Raw genomic sequence first — 22,337 nt, forward strand, 5'->3', positions numbered from 1 at the left:
CATAGAGAATAACATACTTTTTATCCCAAGATAACAAACGGGTCCTACGGGATTTGTAAATAACCTAAATAAACGAGGCCGAATAACACAGGCAAATGTAGTGATGAAATAATTGATAGACAAATACATTTTAAGTAAAGCTAAGATACTACTCAAACAGGGAAAGATTTAATTTGGTCACCAATTTGAGACTTATTAAAAATATAACACGCGTAAAATATATACCTTGCAAACGTGGAGAACTCCATACATCCAACTGCATTATAAATTATTTAATACAATAAATTCATGGCCCAGATGTTTGTCATCACAAAACTCGCAGACGGCATTCAAGAGAAGTATGTCGTTTGCGGGAAAACTCGACCTATATTTAGTCGCGAGATTATTTCTGACTTCGTTGTCGCGCCGGTATTCCAAAATCTAAACACATTATCGGCCGTCGGTCCAAGCTTTGAACGTTTATTACGCGATTAAAAACACCGATTGCCTCTTCAGCTTCCATTACTTATATTCTGTAATGTAAACACATAAAAAATAATGGCAATTTTGATTTAAAATGTTTCGAAAGTGCACTTTTTATAAGTTGCAATGCATCAATTATTGTGTTGTGTTTGAATTAAAATTCTCGTAAGAGTAAAATGATTGTGAAAGTGTTATTTATATTAGTGATTATATCTACATATCGTGTTAGTTCAGAATCCCATTTTACGATTGGTATGTGCCTAAACGAAAATCCGTTCATTATTTTTACAGGATTATTGTTATTGTAGAACTAAAACATTATATTTTTGACATTGAAATAATTGTGATTTTCTAAAGCTTCTTGAATTTAAGTGATTCAGATGTTCAGTATTTACATTAACAATTCCAGGAGGCATATTTTATGAAGATGCAGAGGATTTAAAACAAGCGTTTAATGTAAGCGCTAAAACTTTTATGTTTAACACGTTAGTGGCGGAGGTTCCTAGGAAAGGAGACTTTCTCCAAATAAGTGGTCACGTCTGTGAGTTCGCAAAGGCAAGTGTTTCGTTTTACTTTATTCTCTATTATTTTGTTGAATCGTCTACACGTTTTTATGAGCTATTGAAAAAAAAACATACTGTAGAATAGAATATCTTATGATATATCTAGGTTACTTTACATTTGAAATACAACAATAATCATGTGTTTTTATCTATACAGATATTTTAAAGAAGATAGATTTGTTTGTTTTTAAAGAAGGTATTTTTATTAAAATATTTATTTATATTTAAAAAATGACCTTGCCTTTTACAGCTTTTTATTTAATCGTATACTTTACGTAATAATAATAATAATAATAATAATATTTATTTCCAAAAATCTTAAGTCTAAACAATATAGTAAAAACATTTCTTATTTTATAGGATGGGGCATCCATGAAATCTTAAAAAAATTATATTACTACAAGCTTCTGAAGCTTAACTAAGAAACCTTGTATTTCAGCTTCAGTGCCTTCACCCCCTAGGGTTTTTGATTATTTTTAGCTCAAATATTAAACATGCAGTTATAATTACTTAATAATAATAGGAATATACTAACGGCCTAATTGATTTATAATTTTTGTAAAAGGTTGATTATAAATATGTTATATACTACTTGTTCCTCTCTATAAAAAAATAATAAATATAAAGGTGTATGTCTGTTGTTTGTGTGTGTGTGTGTGTGATGTAGTGAAGAGAGGGTGTGTATTGCTGTATTCATCGATGAGAATGAATACGTATTTTTTAATTGAAATATACGCAAGGTTAGGGAGTTCATTTCTATGAGTAAGGTACTAGCGCGACCCTGTTATGCTCAAAACCATTATGTAGATAACGTGGGTAAAACCGCTATTAACTGCTAGTATTATATTACTTGAGTGACTACAAATAGTATTCAAATCCCATTTAAATTAAATATATGAAATCACAGGTCCTCAAAACAAATTATTATATTAATTAATTAACTAATTATTAATATAACAATTAATTTATTAATTATATGTTTTCAGGCTGGGGTAGTTGGCATCATAGATGGCGTGGGTGGACTAGCAACAGAGCTCATCCAAGCTCTCTGTGACGCATTGGAGATACCTCTTATTACTATCCAGCAAAATGATTTTTACTTAAAGGAATGGACTCTTATCAACTTGTATCCAAGTCCAGCAGCATTTAACAACGTAAGTCAACAAAGCGCGTGTCACTATAGTATTGGTTCTAGTGTGCTCAACCTCATACCGTATATATGGCAAAAATTGTTTTACAAAAGCTAGGAATGCTTGAATCTTCCGGGATAAAAAGTACTCCTTACTGCCGTAGGTAAAATATTTCTATACCAAACATTGTCATAGTCGGTTATTCGATTGGGCTCCACATAAGTATTAATTTAACATAAATAACCTAAGGTTTTCCTGGTATGACAGTTTTATAAGTCCATCTATGGATTGCAAGCTATCTCTGCTAAATTTCGTCAAAATCTGTGCTGTGGTTGAGTAAAACTGAACTTTATTTACGATAGTTTCAATTCTATTAGAGTTGAAAGATGTTTCGAAACGTTTATTTACATTATTTAAACTTTTCTCGAATTGCATTGGAAAATGAGCAAATAATAAATCTTACAAAGGTAATCTAGGATGTTTAAATTTTCTTGTAAAATATAGTACTTTCGAAGTCTAATTAATTAATAAGTTGTATTGAAAAGCAAGTAACATTTTGTATTTGTCCCGTACAGTTGTTAACACAATTAATAAATATAAAAGGGTGGAAAGAGTTTACACTTTTGTACGTAAAAGGACACAGCATGTCAAATGTACATAAGCTCTTAGAGATGAGCACCCAGTCTGACATGTTTACCGTTACGGTGAGGGAACTGAATGGTGAAGATTACAGGTGAAACTTTAGGATATAATATTTTTTGCGTACAATAATCATAACTTGATATTTCAAAGTTTACCTTGTTGAGACCGATAATTGAGTTTACATAAAGGATTACTCAATGACCTTACATCTTACAAATTTTTATTATTTAAAACGATTGGTTTTGCTTAATAAAACTAATTTAAACGATTTTTTTCTATAATAGTCGTATAAAGTTCTACAGATAAAACGTTGTGAAACGGAGTATGTAATATCAAAATATTGATAGCGAGAGAGATACAGAAATTTCGGTGGTTCTGTATTTTATATGTATTTAAAAAATGTTTCAGAGATGTTTTGACAGAAGCAAAAGAGAGTGGCTACGTGAACTTCATTGTAGACTGTCCATCGGTATATTTAGAACAAATTTTAAGTCAGGCACAGCAAGTCAGTTTGATGTCTGATGAACATTCGTACATTTTTGTTTCACCTGACTTGTTTACCCTGGACTTGAGTCGATATAGATATGGTGGAGTTAACATGACCGGTAAAATTTTATTTTTGTTTTGATAAAAATAATAAAGTAATAAAATTTTGAATTAATTTTTAATAATAAAGATAGTTTATATTAAAGATACTTAATCCAATTTATTTCTCAGGATTCCGATTAGTAAAATTGAAAGACAACGTCCAGCTTTGGGAGTTCACAACTTCTTACAATGCTGAATCGCCAAATATTTTAAAACCAGAAAATCTTAAGACGGAAATAATTCTTATTTACGATGCTGTTTTAATGTTATATGAAGCATTATCAAAAGTGAATGTAACGACACAAGAGCTAGATTGTGAGCAATACGGATCTTGGGCCTATGGGTCGACATTACTTAACTTTATGAAGACGGTAAGAATTTCCACGTGAAGTAATAATAATGCCTGGACCGCATAAAGTACAATCTAACATCGTCTATGGTTGTGGACTTATTGACTCTACTACGAAAATAACAGACGACGTTGCTGCATATGGAATCGTCAGATTTTCCGAGGCATATTATTAACTCCAATTCTTGTTTCACTTATATAATATCTTATCTTATAAAAAAAGATACTTTCTTGCAGAGCAAAGCTGAAGGCTTGACGAAATCATTCAGTTTTGACGGTTTCGGTCAAAGAAATAACGTGATTGTTGATGTATTAGAGTTAACACCCGCGGGAAACCAATCCGTAAGTATTACTCAACTAGATAACAAACCTTGATGTTTTTATGGATTAATAGTAATATAACCAGAAATATTTAGTCTCTATTTATATCCTTTATGTTAGAAAATGATTTTTCTATAAGCTTAAACATTGATTTAACTGAGAGTCATCATGCCTAGACTTATGAAAATTAAGCTTAATTTGCTATACTCCGCGAAAAGCAGGAGAATCTGTATAGTGTTATTTATTATTTCTTCAATCCTTATCCTCCACACGAAACAGATCACGTTGTGATCAGCACGTTTTGTACTTAACAATTTTTCATTGTAATTTCAACATCTCCTGAGGATGCTCCGGTTTCGGAGCAAAACGTGCGTAGAGGGTACATTGCCGAAGATCTGGTTGGTGTGGAGTGTAAAGATTGAAATAATTATAAATAACACCACACAGATTTTCCTGCTTTTCGCGGAGTATAGCAAATTAAGCTTAATTTTAATAATGTATCATGGATTTCCGCAAAGTAACGCCTGCTTCTATCCATTGCCTACACTTGTTACGGTATACCTCGTTTTCGATGTACATCTATTACGAATAGTTTGTTGTTCGTCAGATAGGAACATGGCAGAGCGATATTCTTAATATATCAAGACCTACAATATTAGCCACTGAAATAGGAGAGGAAACCATAATGAAAAACAAGACTTTTAAAGTTTTAATATCTAAGGTATGTATAACTACTTGCATATACAGCTAGGTAACTTTGCCGCCTTTGGTTGCCTCGCAGAGGTCGCTATGAGAATACAAAATTGTGCGTTATGTATGACTTGTGGTGGTGTTCTTACAATAAAAGTGTATTCATTTAACTAATTTAACTACTTAACCGTTATTATCATCATGATGATCATCATCAGCTTTGTTAGTCTAAGACAATTTAACATTTTAACATCATACAACCAACGTAATCGATTTATTTGCATCGTCGCTTACACGTTGTTTTCAATTATCTACTAAACCATCACTTTTGTTTAACTTATTTTAACCGTGTTTTAAATATTTAGACTGCACCATACGGGTATATCAAGGAATCGATATTTAAATTGGAAGGCAACGATCGTTATGAAGGCTTCACTATAGACTTAATTGATAAACTGTCTGATTTATTGGGATTTAATTACGAGTTCGAATTAGAAGACACCTATGGTAATCAATTACCAAACGGAACTTGGACTGGAATGATCTACAAAATTAGAGAAGATGTAAGTTTTACTCACTTTTACGTTAGTCAAATTATTATCATAGCTAGCACAGAGTAAATGCAAAATATAAAGCTATTCAACTCAAGCTTTACCTTAGAAATATAGCTTTTATAAAGCTCTAAAAGCGTTTTAATTTTTGTTTGCTTACTCACTATTGAATACAACTTAATCACCTGAAATATTATTAGACTATACATTTATTATTATAATTTAAGGTTGTCAGATAATAGATTAGAAAAGCTCAATAGAAAATGTACTCAATATAAACACTCATTCTACAAAGCAAAACTCACATCTCTGAAGCTTCGAATAATGTGTAACCTAAAACTATTAACTTCCTAATTATTTGCAGAAAGCAGACTTTGCTATTTGTGATCTTACAATCACAACAGAGAGACAGCAAGGAATTGACTTTTCTACACCATTTATGAGTCTGGGTATCAGTATTCTCTACAAAGAGCCTAGCAAACAACCTCCAGAAATGTTTTCCTTTATGGCGGTGTTTTCCAAAGAGGTATATGACAATATAACACTTTATCGGTATAACAACAAATATATTTTAGGAGTAAGAAACTTAGACCATTATTATAAATTTATAATGATGGTACCTACAGTGCAATTGTACTGTGCCAGGATAATCTTTTGGGTGTAACCCATACTAATATTATAAATACATTAATAATATTATATTAGTATGGGTAAACACTAAACTGACGTTTGAACGATGAAATTTGGCATAAACAGGGTTAAATAAAAAGTACCAGAAAGCTCTTGACCTTGCAGTTTCTATCATTAAAACAAACAACTTGTGTTATTTAAAAAATTTAGTATTAATTTATTTCATGCAAGAAAAATAATAAATCATGTTATTTCTGTAAAGTGGCATTACACTGTGAAAGCAAATACAAGTGATTCGTCAACGTCGCGTTGTCGCTTCAGTGACCGCACGATAGAGTCGTAGTTCGGACGCTGTTACCGATGTTTCATTGCAGAGTAATAACAAATAGAGTATTAGTGTAAAATATTGAAAATTTAAACTATTGAGTTAAAATAACGTTTTTTGTTTAAACTACTGGCCGAGAGCTTTTTAGTATTCATATTTAACCGTGTATACAGGTATCTTGCACCCTGGAGATGGCATTGGATTTTTCCCGGAAAAGTACAAGGGTAACAAGACCAGAGGATTAAAAAAGCTTTTGTTACCTATGACTTTGCAGCTAAGCCGATAAGTAGCTTGAATGCTTGAATAACGGGGGAATATTTTTAAACTAACGGTTCCCGCTGGACATTTAATAACCGAAAAAAATGTGGACTATGTAATTTTACTTGATAATCTTTTTTACAAGTAAGTTTTTGGCCGACCTCCCTGGTGAGCACTATGTCTTCTAAATACCGGCTTCAATCGCCATTCTGAATTTTCTCTGGATTTGACTAGTGGGAGGCTTTAAAGACGTATCGCCAAACGATTTAGCGTTCCAGTTATGGATTTTGGGGTAAGGGTTTATAATATACAACTGCCATAACTCGAACGGGTCAGTCTGCTACCCATTTAGATCTATCTGAATATCTGCCTCATCAAACCAGACAAGAAATAATAGAAGACTTAACAGTTTAAAAATATCATACAACGAATAAGTTAAAATTGATGAATAATATTAACATTTCAGGTTTGGTACTACATGGTGTTCGTACAGTTTGGGCTTGGAGTTATTATGATCTTCGTTGGGCGTATTTCGAACAAAGAATGGCAGAATCCTGTACCCTGTGAAGAGCAACCCGAGGAATTAAGTAACCAGTTCAGTTTTGCCAATTCGGTTTGGCTTATTATTGGGTCTGTCATGCAGCAAGGTTCGGAAATTGCTCCAATGTAAGTGGTAATCAATTAACTCGTCGTTAATTCAAAAAATAACCCTTGAAGTATAATTACGCTGTGTGTTTTTCACAAACACGTGGAGGTATCAAACTGACAACGATATCAAATATTTGTGTTTGTAATCGCTTCGAGCAAAAATCTATTTAACGCGAGCAAAAGATTTATTTCACATATTTTGACACTCACAGGGAAATCAATCCGTATAATCTAAAAATAAATACCCATTGCCCTAGAATCATAATATTTGGCACGCAGCAATGTCTTAATATCACAAAGAGAGAGGGACAAAACAAAAATGCTTAGTTCATAGTTTTGTCGAAAAAATATAGGTATGTTTAAAACTAACATGGATACATGTTGGACAAAAAACTTATAGGTAAGTTGAATGTGTACTGAACCCTGGTTAGCGATTGCGACTCACACTTGGCTGGAACTTCCTTTGAGGAAGGTATATAATGGCTAAAAATCATAACATTGCAAAAAAAAATATGATGGATTTCAATTTTTTCCTTTCAGAGCTCTAGCGCCTCGTATTATAACTAGTGTCTGGTGGTTCTTCACAATGGTTATGGTCGCGTCTTACGTAGGCACATTGGTCGCCTTTCTTACTGTGGAGAAGAACGTTATGCCGTTTACAACTGTTGATGAATTGTACGACCAAAAACATATAGCCTACGGAGCAAAGACCAGTGGCTCTACCATTGATTTCTTCAAGGTTAACAATCATATACCTAATTTGAAATAAATCTAATAGTTATTTGTATTTAAAATAACAATAATAATTACAGTATTCTACGAATCCGAAATATAAAGAGATGCATTCCAAAATGGTTTCAAAAGGCTGGGTTGTTACAGATAACGACATCGGAGTAGAGAAGTAAGAATCACATTTTTTTAAATACAATTTTAATTTCTGCTGTCCAAAGAAGAACAATTTTTACTACAGTACCTAAATAAACAATACCCATCCATTTTCTTACAGGGCCGAGAAAGGAAACTATGCATTTTTTATGGAATCCACATCTATAGAATACACAAAGGAGAGGCATTGTGATTTAATACAAGTAGGCGGACTACTAGATTCTAAAAATTACGGCATTGGTATGAAAAAACGTAAGGACCCATTGATTTTTTTTTATTTGTATAGTCGTTACAAAAATGCCTAGCTAGATTTACCACCATTCTAAAGTCAACATACCTTAAGGACGCCCCAGAAGAGATTTAATTTCCATGAGTATCGAACCATGCAGCATCTAGGATTTACGTGGTGAATATTGTAACATTACCTAATTCAATAAAAAACTATATTTTACCGGTATCTTAAATGATCCTTGTTTTCCAGAATCACCATACAAAAGATACATTGATAACGCATTACTTCTTCTCAAAGAGAGTGGTGAAATTCAGAAACTCAAAGAAATATGGTGGAAAGAGAAAAGAGGTGGCGGGAAATGTGGGGTACGTTCAGAATCTAGTTTTCCAAATAAAAACACTGATTCCATCCAACCATGTTGAAAAACCCGAAACATAAATTATTACTTCGAGTATGTCACTGAACTTTTTCTGGGTACAATGGTATGGAATAAAAGTTTTTTTTACCGAAAGGTATATATGAAGAAACAATTATTTCTAAGCGAATCGATTTCTGACAAACACAAGATCACTCGCATATTACGTTCATGTGATGTATGCAGTGGTAAAATGGTATATTTATGAACATCATTTTTTAACTGTGCTACAAGTAGTGTCCTATTGTTAATTATATACAATCTTGAAGACTTATTACAATCTAACATTTATATAGGAAAAGCGGGATGAAGAACAGAAGCAGCTAGGAATGAAGAACATGTTAGGTGCATTCGTGGTGCTCGGCGTCGGATGTCTGATTGGCCTTTTGATCTCAATTCTCGACATGCTGTGGGGAGTATTCAAGCGTTCTGTTAAATATGATGTAAGTTTGGAACACATTTTATAAGGTACCTCTCTGAAACCAAAACATAATACATTCTCTGTTGTGGGGGCCAGTACCAGATCATTGTACTGAAGAACGTGAAATATTAATATCTTACATAACTGACTAAAAACCGACTAGTAGTTAGTTACTAAATGGGTAAGCGACTTTACCCCTTTTCTCCGTACCTTCGAAAATGAATTATGCTGTTGATTCCAATCATAATCATAACATCTAATAATGACCACTACCAAAATACCAGAGTGCCAATCTGAAGTTGAATGCTGGATTTAAAATCTCACTCATGCTTAGTATTGAGATATTAATTAGGCTGATTATAATAAATTATTGTGCAAAAGAGAGAGAAAGTCTTAGTAGTTACTATGGTAGTTACGAAGACCTCATCATAAAAATAATAATTAATATCATTCGATCCGACTCCACAGCTAGTGGGATTTATTGCACACATTTTTTTGTAATAATAGTATAATTTCGAGGTAATAAATTAATGAGATATAATTGTAATTTTACAGACAACCTTCAAGTATGAATTAATTGAAGAATTGAAATTTGCACTAAAATTTAGCGGTGACATAAAGCCAGTAAAACGACCACCAAAGGACACAAGTGATGAAATGGATTTAGAAAAAAAGGATGAGATTATGTCACTGCGATCACTCCGATCAGCGAGGTCCTCTGGCACTCATAGAACACATCATTCCCATAGCTCAAGACACTCATCTAGTGACATGAGTGTAGCGTTTGCTAGAAGACGTGAATATACGTAATTCAAGTTTTTTTTTATTGTTAATTTTAGGAAATGCTGTGTTTAGATCAATTCAGACCAAACCACACTTTGCGCGAGCATGGTCGAGTACTTTCGTAACTTATCAACTAGTAGCTGTTGCCCGCAGTCTTCATATTCCTATATGAAGGTTTTTCTTACAAATCCCGTCCGAACCGTTTGTTTTCCTGGAATAAAAAGTAGCCTATGCTACTTTCCGTCCTTTCAATTAAATCTATGCCAAAAATATAGCCGATTATTTGCTTAATTAGAGAGTGCAGTAAGGACAAACAAACAACCACCCTTTCGCATTAATAATATTAGTGGGATTTACTTATTTGAAGGGAAGGTTGATATTATATTTGAAGTATCTGTGGATAAGTGCTCAGCCATGTTTGCGCAGCTTGTCGCTCGATCTGCTCTGATACAGACAACACGTACCACTTAAATGTTGGTTTTTATCGCACAAAAAAAATAAAGGTTCTTTCCGGAAATATACTTTGCTGCTCCTACTTTTTTCGATATATCTTACAACAATTTGTGACCGTGGATAGTTAAGTAAAAGTCGAATCGACGAAAGTGTATCATTCGCTCTAATGGAGTAATTTTTATATTCCTGACCATAAGTAATAACCATGTTTATTCTGTAACGGAGATAATGGTGGCACTCAATAGGTAATGTTATTATTTTATATCTAAATGTTTAGTTTATTTTCGTAATTTATACAAAATAGTTCTACGTACTATTTTAGCGCACCTCTAATTTATTGTTAACAGGATATGGTTAATTATTGCATTTAAAATATTCTATTGTAATAAAGGGAAAAGACTAAGGGTCTAGTATAGAAATAGAATATTTTATTTGCATTTTTATTTTATTTTTATTCTTTATTATTATCTAAAGAAAATGTTTGGCATTACAATAAATTCCTTGAGGCATACGACTTAACTTTAGTTCAATCTTAATTTTGTTAAAAGCTTAAATTTCATATTCACCGTCTAAGAATATATCTGCATGGCTTTGAATGATATATTGGTCATTACTATAGTGCCCGCTGTGAAATGGACACCAGCTCCTGACCTCTGTGACCACGATCCTTCACTGGACTTCCATTTACTGAACAAATTGTGCCATAAATTTATAACTTTATATCGCGTGTCCTTTTATATTCCAAATTAATTATATTTTACGCCGGCTCATATTTTTATTTATAAACTATTTAACAGGTGGCTGTAACTTACATACGTTATGTAATTTTTTGTTACAGTTGTTGTAAAGTATCACTTTGCAACCTAGTGTTGAAGGTGTGATCACCAAGTAGTTAGGACTTCAGCTTCACTTTTAGGAGTTCAAACTTTAACAAGCACCTCTAACTTTTCGTAGTTATGTGCGTTTCAGGCAATTAACTGTCACTTGCTTTAACGGTGAAAGAAAACATCGTTAAAAACCTGTATGCCTGAGAGTTCCTCAAAATTTCTTCGCCAGCGTGGTCGACTTATCACTCTGATAGAAGTCCCGTGTTCTGTATTGAAGCCGGGAATAGGTGAATAAAGATGGCCAACCAATTGAAATCTTCTTTCCATTTGAGCTAAATATGCTGAATCTCAAACTGCTTTATCCAATTAATGAGCTTCTCAAATCCTCTTATTACATACATATTTATATATGAACATACATATTTTTATATTATTGTTAGGTGATGTTGATATCTACACTCGTTAATTTATACTAACGCTACAAGGACTCAAAAGCGCCCTAGTCCAGTTATATATTTTATTCTTTCACTATCTTACACTGCCACTTAACTGAACGAAATAAGCAGAAAACGAAACAAAGTTTGAGCAATAAATCATACCCAAGTTCTTTTATCGTCTATGTTATCCTTATATTATAATATATAAGCTTCTCTAAGCTTATGATTAAATAAGAAGTTCAAATTTATTGAGAGGCATCCCCGAATTGTCATTAATCGTAGTTTATTTTTAAATTAAACCTCAACATCTCCGATCTGGGGAGACTCAGACTGAAATAATTTGACCACCAGTTGAACCAGATACATTCTTCCACGTACAATCTCTGGAGCCACCTTCTTTCTGCCCTTTTCCCCTAACCTTCAATATCGGGTTATTTAAAAAACGATCTAAAGTTACCCCCTCTGATGCTGCGAATGTTCTTAAACACTTTACGTCGGTCATGTGGCAGTAATGTGGAGTGAAATACTTTTGTTAAAGAAAGATGTTAAATAAATATGTTGTAGTTACAAGGGAATTCAAGTTAACATTATACGTTTCGAATGAAAAATAACGTGTTTTAATACCAGAATTCATTTATTTCTCACATAAACTATCAAAGCTCACATTTTCATGTTTTTTAACTTTCAGGTATCAATTGGGACTTGTTTGAATATTGTCTGCTATATTTTCGTGTTCTTGCCATTTGTATTGCGTTACTCTGCCGTCTACTGTGTGAAATATGGTGTGAATGGCTGGATCTTTCCGAATGTCGTGAAGGCGCTGCGTCATCCCTATTTTCACTTTCCCTGGGTGATTCCACATCATCGCCTTCCTTGCCGTCTTCTTTCTTAGATTCTTTGGATCCACTACCAGTTGATTCTCTATGACGGACAGGTTTTACGTCTCCACTAAAGCTGAATATGAATTTCAATTCAGCAACCAACTCTTCTTTAAATGGTACCTGAAACCAATATATTTTATTAAACTGATGTTTGGTAATGAACTAATTCTTTATAATTCTTCATAGCTCAACATACAATATTCTTAGAATTTTGTAAAACAATTACCTTTACTCTTCGCGCCGTTAACCATACATCGATCATCATTTCTATAAAGGCACAGATTACTGCCATACCCGAACCAGCTGCAAGTACGATGAACACTCCACCCACATTCGCTAGCACTAATGGCTGTGCATCTCCACTGCCTTCATCGTCATCCTTAAAAGCATATAAAATATTAAATAACATTAATATCTCCACATCAGTCACTTCAATGACAATAATTGTTTGTTACATTAATTTTTTTTATAGTAATAATGACCTGATGGTTAGTGGAAAACTATCGCCTATAATAATAATATTTACCGCACACACTCCGCCTCCTCTTTTTTCCTTCCACCATTTGTCTTTCATCCTAGAAATCTTTCCTTGTTCTTGCAGCTGTAGTATTGACTCACTCATCGGTTGTCTGTACGGTGAATCTAGGAATAACAACGTACAACATTTTCAAATTATTTAATTAATTAATTATTATTTTAATATTTGCAACTTGGTACGTACTTTTCTTCATAGCTATTCCATATCCTTTACTATCTAAAAGCCCGCCCACTTGAGCTACGTCACAATTTCTCTCTACCAAGTACTCGATTGATGAAGACTCCATTAGAAATGCGTAATTTTCAGTTTCAGACTTAACTCTAAAATAAATAACACTATGAAATAAGGAAAATATCATTAAACGTTAGGTTTCAATTATGAGTTTTTTTTTCTTGATCCAATTCTAGCACGTTCCTATTTTCATATTCGAACTAATTCTACTAGATATCAAGATCTAGATATAATCTACTCTATATACAATTGTGAATATATTTTATTTTCATATAGTTAACGTTTTCATTAGTTATGTTGTAAACATGCGATTGAGTTTGGGAAATATGCTTATTGTAGGTAAAAAAACCGTTCTAGCAAAAGTAAAAATGTCACCTTTCAAGTCCGATATCATTTGTAGGTGGCATCATCTCTGGATGAGCTTCCATATATTCGTACATTTTTTGATAAAGTATATTGTCAGATTCCTAAAATATGTAGTATAATAAAATAATGTAAACATAAATGATATACTACTCACTCACAAGTAAAATATGAAAAGAGAAAGTTAAATTTAATTTAATATAAATAATATTAGACTGTAACTACAATATAAAAATACCTTAAAAAAGCTAAACGTAGCCCCGCCTTTCTTTGCCCCATACTGAATTCCATACGGATTGCTTGCTAAATCTGACACACTTTTGATAGCATAGAACTTAGACTCCACAGTCAAGAATGCAGCAAGATTAGCCGTGTATGATGATACCATGATAAGTGTAAAGAACCACCACATACTACCAGCCATTCTTGTAGATACTGCGCTGGAAAACCCATATGCTATATAGAAAAACATTCAATAGATAGAGTTATTTTTAAGGGATTTTTGTATGAGATTGAGATTTTGTATGAATGTATATGCTAATTTCTATTTTGTTTAGCTTATGTAATCCAGGAACACTTTTCAAATAAAACTAATACAATTTGAAAGGAAATACAAAGTCGAATTAGTATAAACTACAAGAATAATAATTTTTGGAAAAGAGCAACTGCTGAGTTTCTTGTCGGCTTTTTCTCGGTAGAATGTGCCTTCCGAATCGGTGGTAGAGTCACTATCATAGACAGACTTGTCGTTTCAAAAGTGCTTATGTTAGGCCTACTTGAAATTAATTAATTTTGAATGATGTACTCCATAGCGCAAAACGACCATAAATATACAAGAGAACGCCTTCAGGTCACCTAGTTGTACACAAAATACAGAATCTTTCTATATAATTTGCAATTCTTACATTGGTGCTATTTCAGATCCTTGTGTAAGTACACTACCCAACGTAAACCAAAATGAATTTGCAAAGGTCCATTGATTGTCCAAAGTTTCTGGGTCCTCTATGCAGGGATATGGGTTCTGCCATTCTTCTGGTGCAAATCGTCCAAGTAAAAAAAGTAACGCAGAGACACCAACATAAGCCCCTGCTAACCAGCCCCAAACCTACAATAAAAAAATACTCTCAATCAATAATATCTAAGTACTACGCACAAAAGCGACTCCGAAAGCGAAGTTTTCTAATCTCTTTGGAAATATAATTTTTAATTAAATGATTAAAATTATAAATGAAAGAGAAATATAATTAATTAAAAAAAAAATACCTAACTATTTAATTAACTCACTTATGGTAAGGAATAATATTTAAAAATCATGTAACTTTTCATTCAAGGCATAAAATGAGTTCGTGTTACTTAAATAAATCATATGTATTTATCAGGTCTACAAATCTATATTATAGATATTGGTAGACCTCTATTATTATACAAAATAGTATTTTTGTATGACTGGCCAATAATTTAACAGCGATCGAAAATTAATTATTAAAGAATGCAAAAAATGAAGGTACCTCAGCTATTTAAAGCTCATGACTGGCAAACCGCGCATGCTCTGCAAAAGTAACGAACACTTCCACTTTTATTGTTCGCATTAGTGAGTACGTACAATTATTTACCTGATATGAAAATGGTGAAATAAATGAGAACAAGTCGGGTGGTTGCTTTGTGGGTTTTTTGTATAATATGGTGATACCTAAATTCATAAAAGGACTTGTAAAATCAACTGCTTTCTGTCGAGCCGCAGTTATTGTCAAATCGGTTATCGCAAAATCGACCCTCTGAAATAGATTTAAGTTATAATAGCGTATTAGTAAAGTAAGATATTTAATAACGTGCCTTTAATTTACCATAATATCTATACTACTAGATGTTTATGATCAGCACGTTTCAGAGGTATAGATATAGAATGTTATTTACTCCATCCATTATTTTCTCCATCATTCCGGTCCATTTGCCTGTTTTAGAATCGTATGACCCGTAAACGCCATCAGCTTGGATATCAAATGTATAGTTGAATTCATTCATCTTTGCCAACTCTTCTATAATTTCTATTCCAAAACCTTCGTAACGGTCGTTTCCCTCCAGTCTTTTTGAAGACTCCTTTAGCATACCATACGGTGCGCTCTTTGAAATTAAAGAAATTAAATTTTAATAACTACAAGTAACATCAAACATCATTTTGAAAAGTAGCCAAAGAAACATACCAATGCTGTAATCACTATGAAATGTTTTCCTTTCATTGAGTCACTTCCTTCCTGTTCCACTGGAGGAATAATTTTCCTGGACTCAGTATACCCATCTTCTGTTGTCCATGATCCTACCTTTACGTCAACAATAAAGACTTAAAGTATTACCACTTTAATTAAGACTGATCAGGTAAATTATTAGATTTAAGTTAGTCCTACCTTTTCAAAACCATGAGCCATAACTTCCAATATATCAACTTCTAATTCTGAGCGAATACCTTCTTCGTCAAATTTTATCATCCCGGTCAAACCATCAAGTTCCATCTAAACAAATATAAATATGCTAAAATGAAATTATTTGGTTGTCCAGGAACATAAATTAACAACTACAAATCTGAATACGTTTATGTTGCCAATCTCGTGTCACTGACAACAAAAGTAACGGTTATCAACCGGTATTAGGGCAGCTCTGGCATAATTAAGAAACAACTATCTAAAGCAATAGGACGCAATCTCAAATAAACGCCTTATCAACCTGACCACCATGTGTGTAAGATTTTCACTGACCCCTAAAGGTCTAAACTACCTTACAAAAAAAGGTTTGGTCTCATCAAACTACATTTTTTACCCATTGTCTAATTAAATTTATATAAATTGACAATGACTTACTGTTCGAACATGATTAATAAGAGTTGAACCAAATGTCCAACTCTCATCACTATCGCAAGTAATGTTCTCTGCGCCCTCCTCCAAACCCATTGCTTTTATGGCCGAGGTATACAAAATTACTGAATCATGTACGAGCGCCAGGCTCAATGTAAGGCCATTCTCTTCTATTGCATTTTCAATCTGTCCCTCGGAAAGTTCTTTTACTTTTTCATTCAGAGAAGTCATAAAAGTTTTAATATCTTCTAATTCTGGGTCAAAAAATCTAATTCCTGTAATCGAAAATGGTTTCATGTTTTTCGCTTCATCTATATATGTTGAGTTAAATATATAAGTACCTGTTATATTAGAACCTCCGTGTTTATAGGGATCGATGTCAATCGTTTGAAAATCAGGATCCATTATTATATAGCTGTGATCATCAGACATTAATCCAACTTGTTGAGTTTGTTCTAACACTAGCGGTAACTTATCTATACCACAGCTTATAAGATAATTAACAGAACCTGAAGCTTTAATGGTTTTTAGCTGCGATCTATAATAAATAATTCATTCTTTAAATTCTAAATAGATTTTTTTAAGACTAAAATTGTATTTGTAAATACCACATTATCTTTGGTTTAACATATACAGTTTACGGCGTTCTAATAATTATAACTGAACAAACTATTTGAACGATTCCTTTTAAATAGTTTGACTTGAACATGCTTCTTATGTAGTAATAAAGTTAGATAACAACACAAACTTCTTGCTTAGTACCTGAAATCATCACCATCTGGTAACTGTACTACTGTTATTAACATTTTCTCTTCAGAATCTAATTCTTGCATAGAAATTATGTTATCTAAGAAAGGTAAATGTTCAGAACCTTCATAAATAATTGTAAATTCTTTCCAGCTTTTCATTCCAATAATATCAGCAAATATCTACAGAAAATAGAAAATGGAAACTTATCCCATACTTAATAATAAGGTAGGCACACATAAAAACAACAACTGATGATTGGGATGCAAAGATGTTGAATGTACCTACATAATACTACTATATTTTAAATGAAAACAAATCCTTCCGAACTCAAAATGTGCATTCACCGGTAACCAATTCATACTCTTTGTATGAATACAAGAATTTTGAAATGATTTTTTTTAATACTACAGAATACTTTTATCTGAAATATTCTGTAGTACTAAAAAAACATCTCATCATTGTTTCAGTTTCCCTTTGGTGTAAATGTTTTAAAATATATTTCATAACCTTTCTAGGTTCAAACTGTGCAAACGCATGCTTTAGTGATTTGGTTTACCTAAAATGAATTTATTGTTATAAAAAATACCAGTAGGAAAATTAAATAATAAATTGAATTTTAAAAATTACATGAATGGTTATTGTATATATACCTGTGAATAAGCTATATGATTCGGATATAAATTAACAGCAGACCAATTTCGATTTAGAGTTTCAACTGGTTCGGCTATTAACTGAGGGATTTCCAGAAAGTCAGCTATTGACTGGACATGATGCAATGTAATTTTGGTTTTAGGCCCAAATACTCCAAATATATTGCTCTGAAATAAAAGTAAATAATTTACCAGTTTAGTTATCCGTAATAACAATGTCTTGTAAAAGTACATTTTTTTGTTTGTTGCCTACTTTGAATCGATCTTGATGAAATTTTGCTTATATAAAGCTTGTATCTTGATGAACATAAAACAATACATTTTATTCCAGAACCTTTGTAACATTGCCGGTGGATTTATAGAAATGACTTCGTTACCTATGCATGGTTGGCGGCTAAACTACTAGCTAACATCTAAACTTATTCGAAGTATTTATTTTCATTTAGGAGGACAGGTTAAGACAAACATTTCCTCCAGATTTTTGTAAAAATCAAATAAAACACAGACAGAATTGGACCGGAAAATGTACAAACAAATACCTCTAAAAGAGTACACATGGCATTTTCTGCTTCCATTATATCACCAGGTGATGTCCGCACGACATTTGCTTCGAAAGGTCTTTCCTCATTTTCAGAAGCTACTGTTATAGCCACATTAAAAGCCGCTTCGAATAAAAAACTTCCATCATCAAAAATTGCTCCTACGGAAATAAGAATCAGAAATCATTAAAGTTTAAGTAAGTACAGAATTAAAAGGTATTATTCGTATGCTATATTGACGTAAGTAACGAAAATCTATCCAGTTAAACGTTGGTGCTATTTTTAAATAGTTCTTTATTACTGTATGATACACCAAAATGTGTACGCGACAAATAATTAATTCAGTATTTTCATTGTAGCTTAATTATATATTATAATATATCACCACAAAAGTAATTAAGGCCAGATTCTAACGAGAAATTCATTTTCAGTTTACAAAATAAGCAAACAAAGCATGACTGATCCTTTTACAGCAAACGATGGAATATAAAACTCACCTATAGTTCTTTGTCCTTGGATGAAAAGCAAACAATTCATAATTACGAAACATTGCAGCCATTTTAATCGTGCGTACATTGTAATTCACATTCGTTTAATCTATATCACGACTTTCCACATATTTTAGTAGAAGTTATCGTATTATTACTCCCAAATATCGCTTACTGGTATGATGCTCCAAATGCAATTGATTTGCTACAGTGTTAAGTGTGATGATATTATTTTCGGAGCCACTCTATAGTTGTTGTAAACCTAATTGTGTCAAAGTCTAGTAGTTGGCGTTGCAAATGCACTGGCTCGAAATAGCCTAACCGCTAATTTTCATTAATGCACCCGAGTTATCCCAGCAAATATCAACAGTTGAAAAATTTCAATCATGCATATATTTTGAGGATGATTGTTGAATATTGTCAAATTCTATTTACACATTTCATCATAACAATTTATTCTTATATTAAATAGATATCTAACCACTAAAGCTATTAACGCAACAGGCTGTAATATAATACAAAAAATTAAAAGCAAAGGATTCAGCCTCAAGCATCAAGGGTTTCTAAGAGCGATTGCTTATACAAATTAATATGTTAAATAAAAAAGTGTTTATAAGAATGATGGTTTTATTTTTGCTACAATCGTCTTTTTTTGGTTTTATGAAGCTGCACATAGATAAACAATTGCTCCTAGCTTAACATAGATATATTATCGGCTCAGTTACTGTTCCGATTTGGATGAAATTTTGCATATTAAATTGAGCACAGGTTTAACTCGCTCCTGGAGATAGACCTTTTTTATCCCGGAAAAGAAATAATACCATTGCAACGGTTCGCGAGGAATTAAAAAAAAATAAACTCATACCTACCTTGTTGCAACGCCTACTAAGGATATTTATTCGGAAAGTAAAAATGAAGCTCTTTCATATTATAATATTCCAGTAGGCAGAGTATCCCCACCTAATATTTGGAGACCCTTATTGTCGAGACCTTTTGGTATCATTTACAGTAACGTTAAACTAGCGTCATCTACCTATCACTGTTTCGAATTTCAATTTGTTAGATTGTGGCAGCCTTACAAGGTTCGTTTTTACTATTTTGTCTTCTTAATTTTTTAAACTACATTGTAAAAAATCATAACGGCATCTCTGAAGAATCAAGCAAAACACTTCACAGAACGGGTGGTTTTCTAAAGTAGAGCACATTCGAGCACAGCAACCAACCTATTCGCAGTACTTTATTACTTGTGAACTAGATGGCGCTAATCAGCAGTCCCTGAATCTCCTGATTCAATAAAAAATGGTCGAATCTCCACAATACCTTTTCAGTTACTAATAATGTATATATATATGGGAAAGTTTGTATTTTGTAGATTACTTATTTGACACAAATATAATTAAAGTTTCCGCTGAAATTATTCCTATATTACAACCCAATTACACGTGGACTAATCTATAGCCTGTAAAGTTTACTGTTGAAGAACGCCACATCCACGTCAGCGTAAATATGCCCTTTTACATTAAGGATACAAACGTCAAAATTACAAACAACGGACAAATCCGTACAAACAAAAATAAGTTACTCTAAAGTTTGGTTTGTTGAATTTTGACAAGAGACTCTGAAGTCCGAACAGGCAAATTCACGGGCTAGCAGGTAATAAATTATGCGATTTTCTACAACACAGTCCTGAAAATATTGCCAAGCGTATCCTTCTGAATTGAGTGGATTTTTAGATTCTTCAATAAGGTGAACTCAGTTTACTCATAGCTAATTTCCAATTTTCATAACCACAGATACGTATGTTGACCTACTAATAATAATATTTTTTATTAATTAGCAAGCGAAAGCATTTTTATGTTTTGCTGGCAAGATTTATAAGGATCATCAACCTCGAGATAATTATTTTTTCGAGCATAAATACGAGATTAGCAGCGAGCGGGAAATAGCGTTTCCTATTTTCAGTTGCAAGTCTCACAATGTTCCGAGAAAATCTGACTTATAAAATATTCCATTTTCAAGGTTTCGGAAGAGATCCAAAAAAATATTTGTTAGTAAAAATATTACGTTATTTTTTTACTTACAAATATTAATTTAAATAGAAGATTTGAATTTCAAAATTTTAAAGTTACTTTAGTTTTTTAAAAGCATTCAGATTTGAGTCATATTATTGTGTTCAATGTTTAAAACTACCTTGTGCTAAGAGGAAAAAAAGGAGGAAGTATTGTAATAGAAAATGAGTGGTATAGTAGTATGTACCACTTGCGCAGTAAAAAAATAAGTTGCTGGTACGAGTGTTTACCAACTTAGGTATACAAATATTTTTTATTGTCGAACACCGAACATCCCCACCCCTAATCTATCCGATCTACAGTAACTCAAAAGCAATATTCAAAATTATTCAACTTTACTACACCGGTCATTAAAAAGTAAAACAGCAATGTTGCACTTAGAAATATGGAAACAGCTTCGGATCAAATTAAATATCTTTGCAATACTTTTTTTCTGCTGGCCAGAACTTGATACCGCCGCATCGCACAGCTGACTTCTTATAATAAACTATAAACTATAAATTTTACCAATAGGACAGAATACTGATGATTTATGTCTCTCGGAGTATTTTATCTATAAACGTTAGTTGCTGCGATAAAACTACAACTTCATATCTGAAGAGGTTGGATATCATAATATGGTTTGGTTTGGGGGCTTTGACCATGGCTAAGTACCACTCTATCGATAAAGTCGTGCCGCCGATGACGCGTAGTAAAATAATAGTGGTTAGAGTTTAATAATAGGACCACTAGCACTGCTAGCATGTTCAGGAGACATTTTCTCCACGAAGAAAGGACAAAATGAATATCCCCTCTAACTGTTTCATCCACTCTATATCAAGCGGGGGTTAACTTCTTCTTTCCCCCGTTGCCGTGCTATGGCATGTGGGGAAGTATATTTTATCTCATGTAAGTGGTCATTTCTCTCTCTAGACGCTCTTTCACTGCTGAAAATCGTGGTCTTGTTGTAATTCCAACCCTGTGCTTACCATTTGTTTCCAACCAGCTGGCTTCTATCCGGCTTCTAATTCCTTACTGCTATAGCCATGAATATGAGATTGCAGTCAAGGTCTAACTTACAGTGGAATTGAAAAAAAAAAAATTTTAAGTTTTAAAATCATATACATTTTCATCCTGTATAATTTATGCGAGTTCACTCGGTAAAGTGGTTTCATTGCGTCATTTATAGCAAAAGTTTATAATTGTGGTATTGGAAACCGCTCTCGAAACCAGCTCCTAACTTCCATTATAGAGTCATGGATATGAAATTTATCACACGCTACATGACTTTTTTGTTATACATAATCGTACCTTCATTACAAAACTTTATTAACAATTGAATACGCAGTTTAAGCACGGCTAGAGGATGTGCTCTGTCAGAAATAAACAATAT

The 22,337-nt window shown here is 32.8% G+C and overlaps 2 protein-coding genes across 2 annotated transcripts; one reads left to right on the top strand and one right to left on the bottom strand.

Annotated features, from left to right (window-relative positions):
• The first annotated feature begins 627 nt into the window (after nt 1-627).
• LOC120629873 (glutamate receptor ionotropic, kainate 3-like) lies at nt 628-10,049 on the top strand. Its single transcript, XM_039898947.1, has 17 exons — nt 628-714; nt 872-1,017; nt 2,012-2,179; nt 2,731-2,888; nt 3,206-3,402; nt 3,515-3,756; nt 3,972-4,076; nt 4,663-4,776; nt 5,111-5,308; nt 5,661-5,822; nt 6,976-7,175; nt 7,698-7,896; nt 7,970-8,058; nt 8,164-8,294; nt 8,524-8,639; nt 8,986-9,132; nt 9,666-10,049. Exons 1-17 carry the CDS (start codon nt 639-641, stop codon nt 9,918-9,920), a joined length of 2,703 nt encoding a protein of 900 aa, XP_039754881.1. The 5' UTR covers nt 628-638; the 3' UTR covers nt 9,921-10,049.
• A 2,174-nt stretch (nt 10,050-12,223) lies between these two features.
• Nucleotides 12,224-19,236, bottom strand: LOC120629740 (glutamate receptor ionotropic, kainate 2-like). The gene is made up of 17 exons (XM_039898754.1): nt 18,906-19,236; nt 18,409-18,569; nt 17,870-18,037; nt 17,232-17,398; nt 16,811-17,007; nt 16,476-16,744; nt 16,026-16,130; nt 15,825-15,941; nt 15,538-15,744; nt 15,237-15,398; nt 14,529-14,728; nt 13,862-14,063; nt 13,636-13,727; nt 13,213-13,349; nt 13,018-13,133; nt 12,718-12,870; nt 12,224-12,611 (listed from the first exon to the last, which is right to left on the bottom strand). Exons 1-17 carry the CDS (start codon nt 18,982-18,984, stop codon nt 12,288-12,290), a joined length of 2,856 nt encoding a protein of 951 aa, XP_039754688.1. The 5' UTR covers nt 18,985-19,236; the 3' UTR covers nt 12,224-12,287.
• Between the last annotated feature and the right edge of the window lie 3,101 nt (nt 19,237-22,337).

This window comes from Pararge aegeria, chromosome 15 (assembly GCF_905163445.1).
Source record: "Pararge aegeria chromosome 15, ilParAegt1.1, whole genome shotgun sequence".
Classification (NCBI taxonomy): domain Eukaryota; kingdom Metazoa; phylum Arthropoda; class Insecta; order Lepidoptera; family Nymphalidae; genus Pararge; species Pararge aegeria.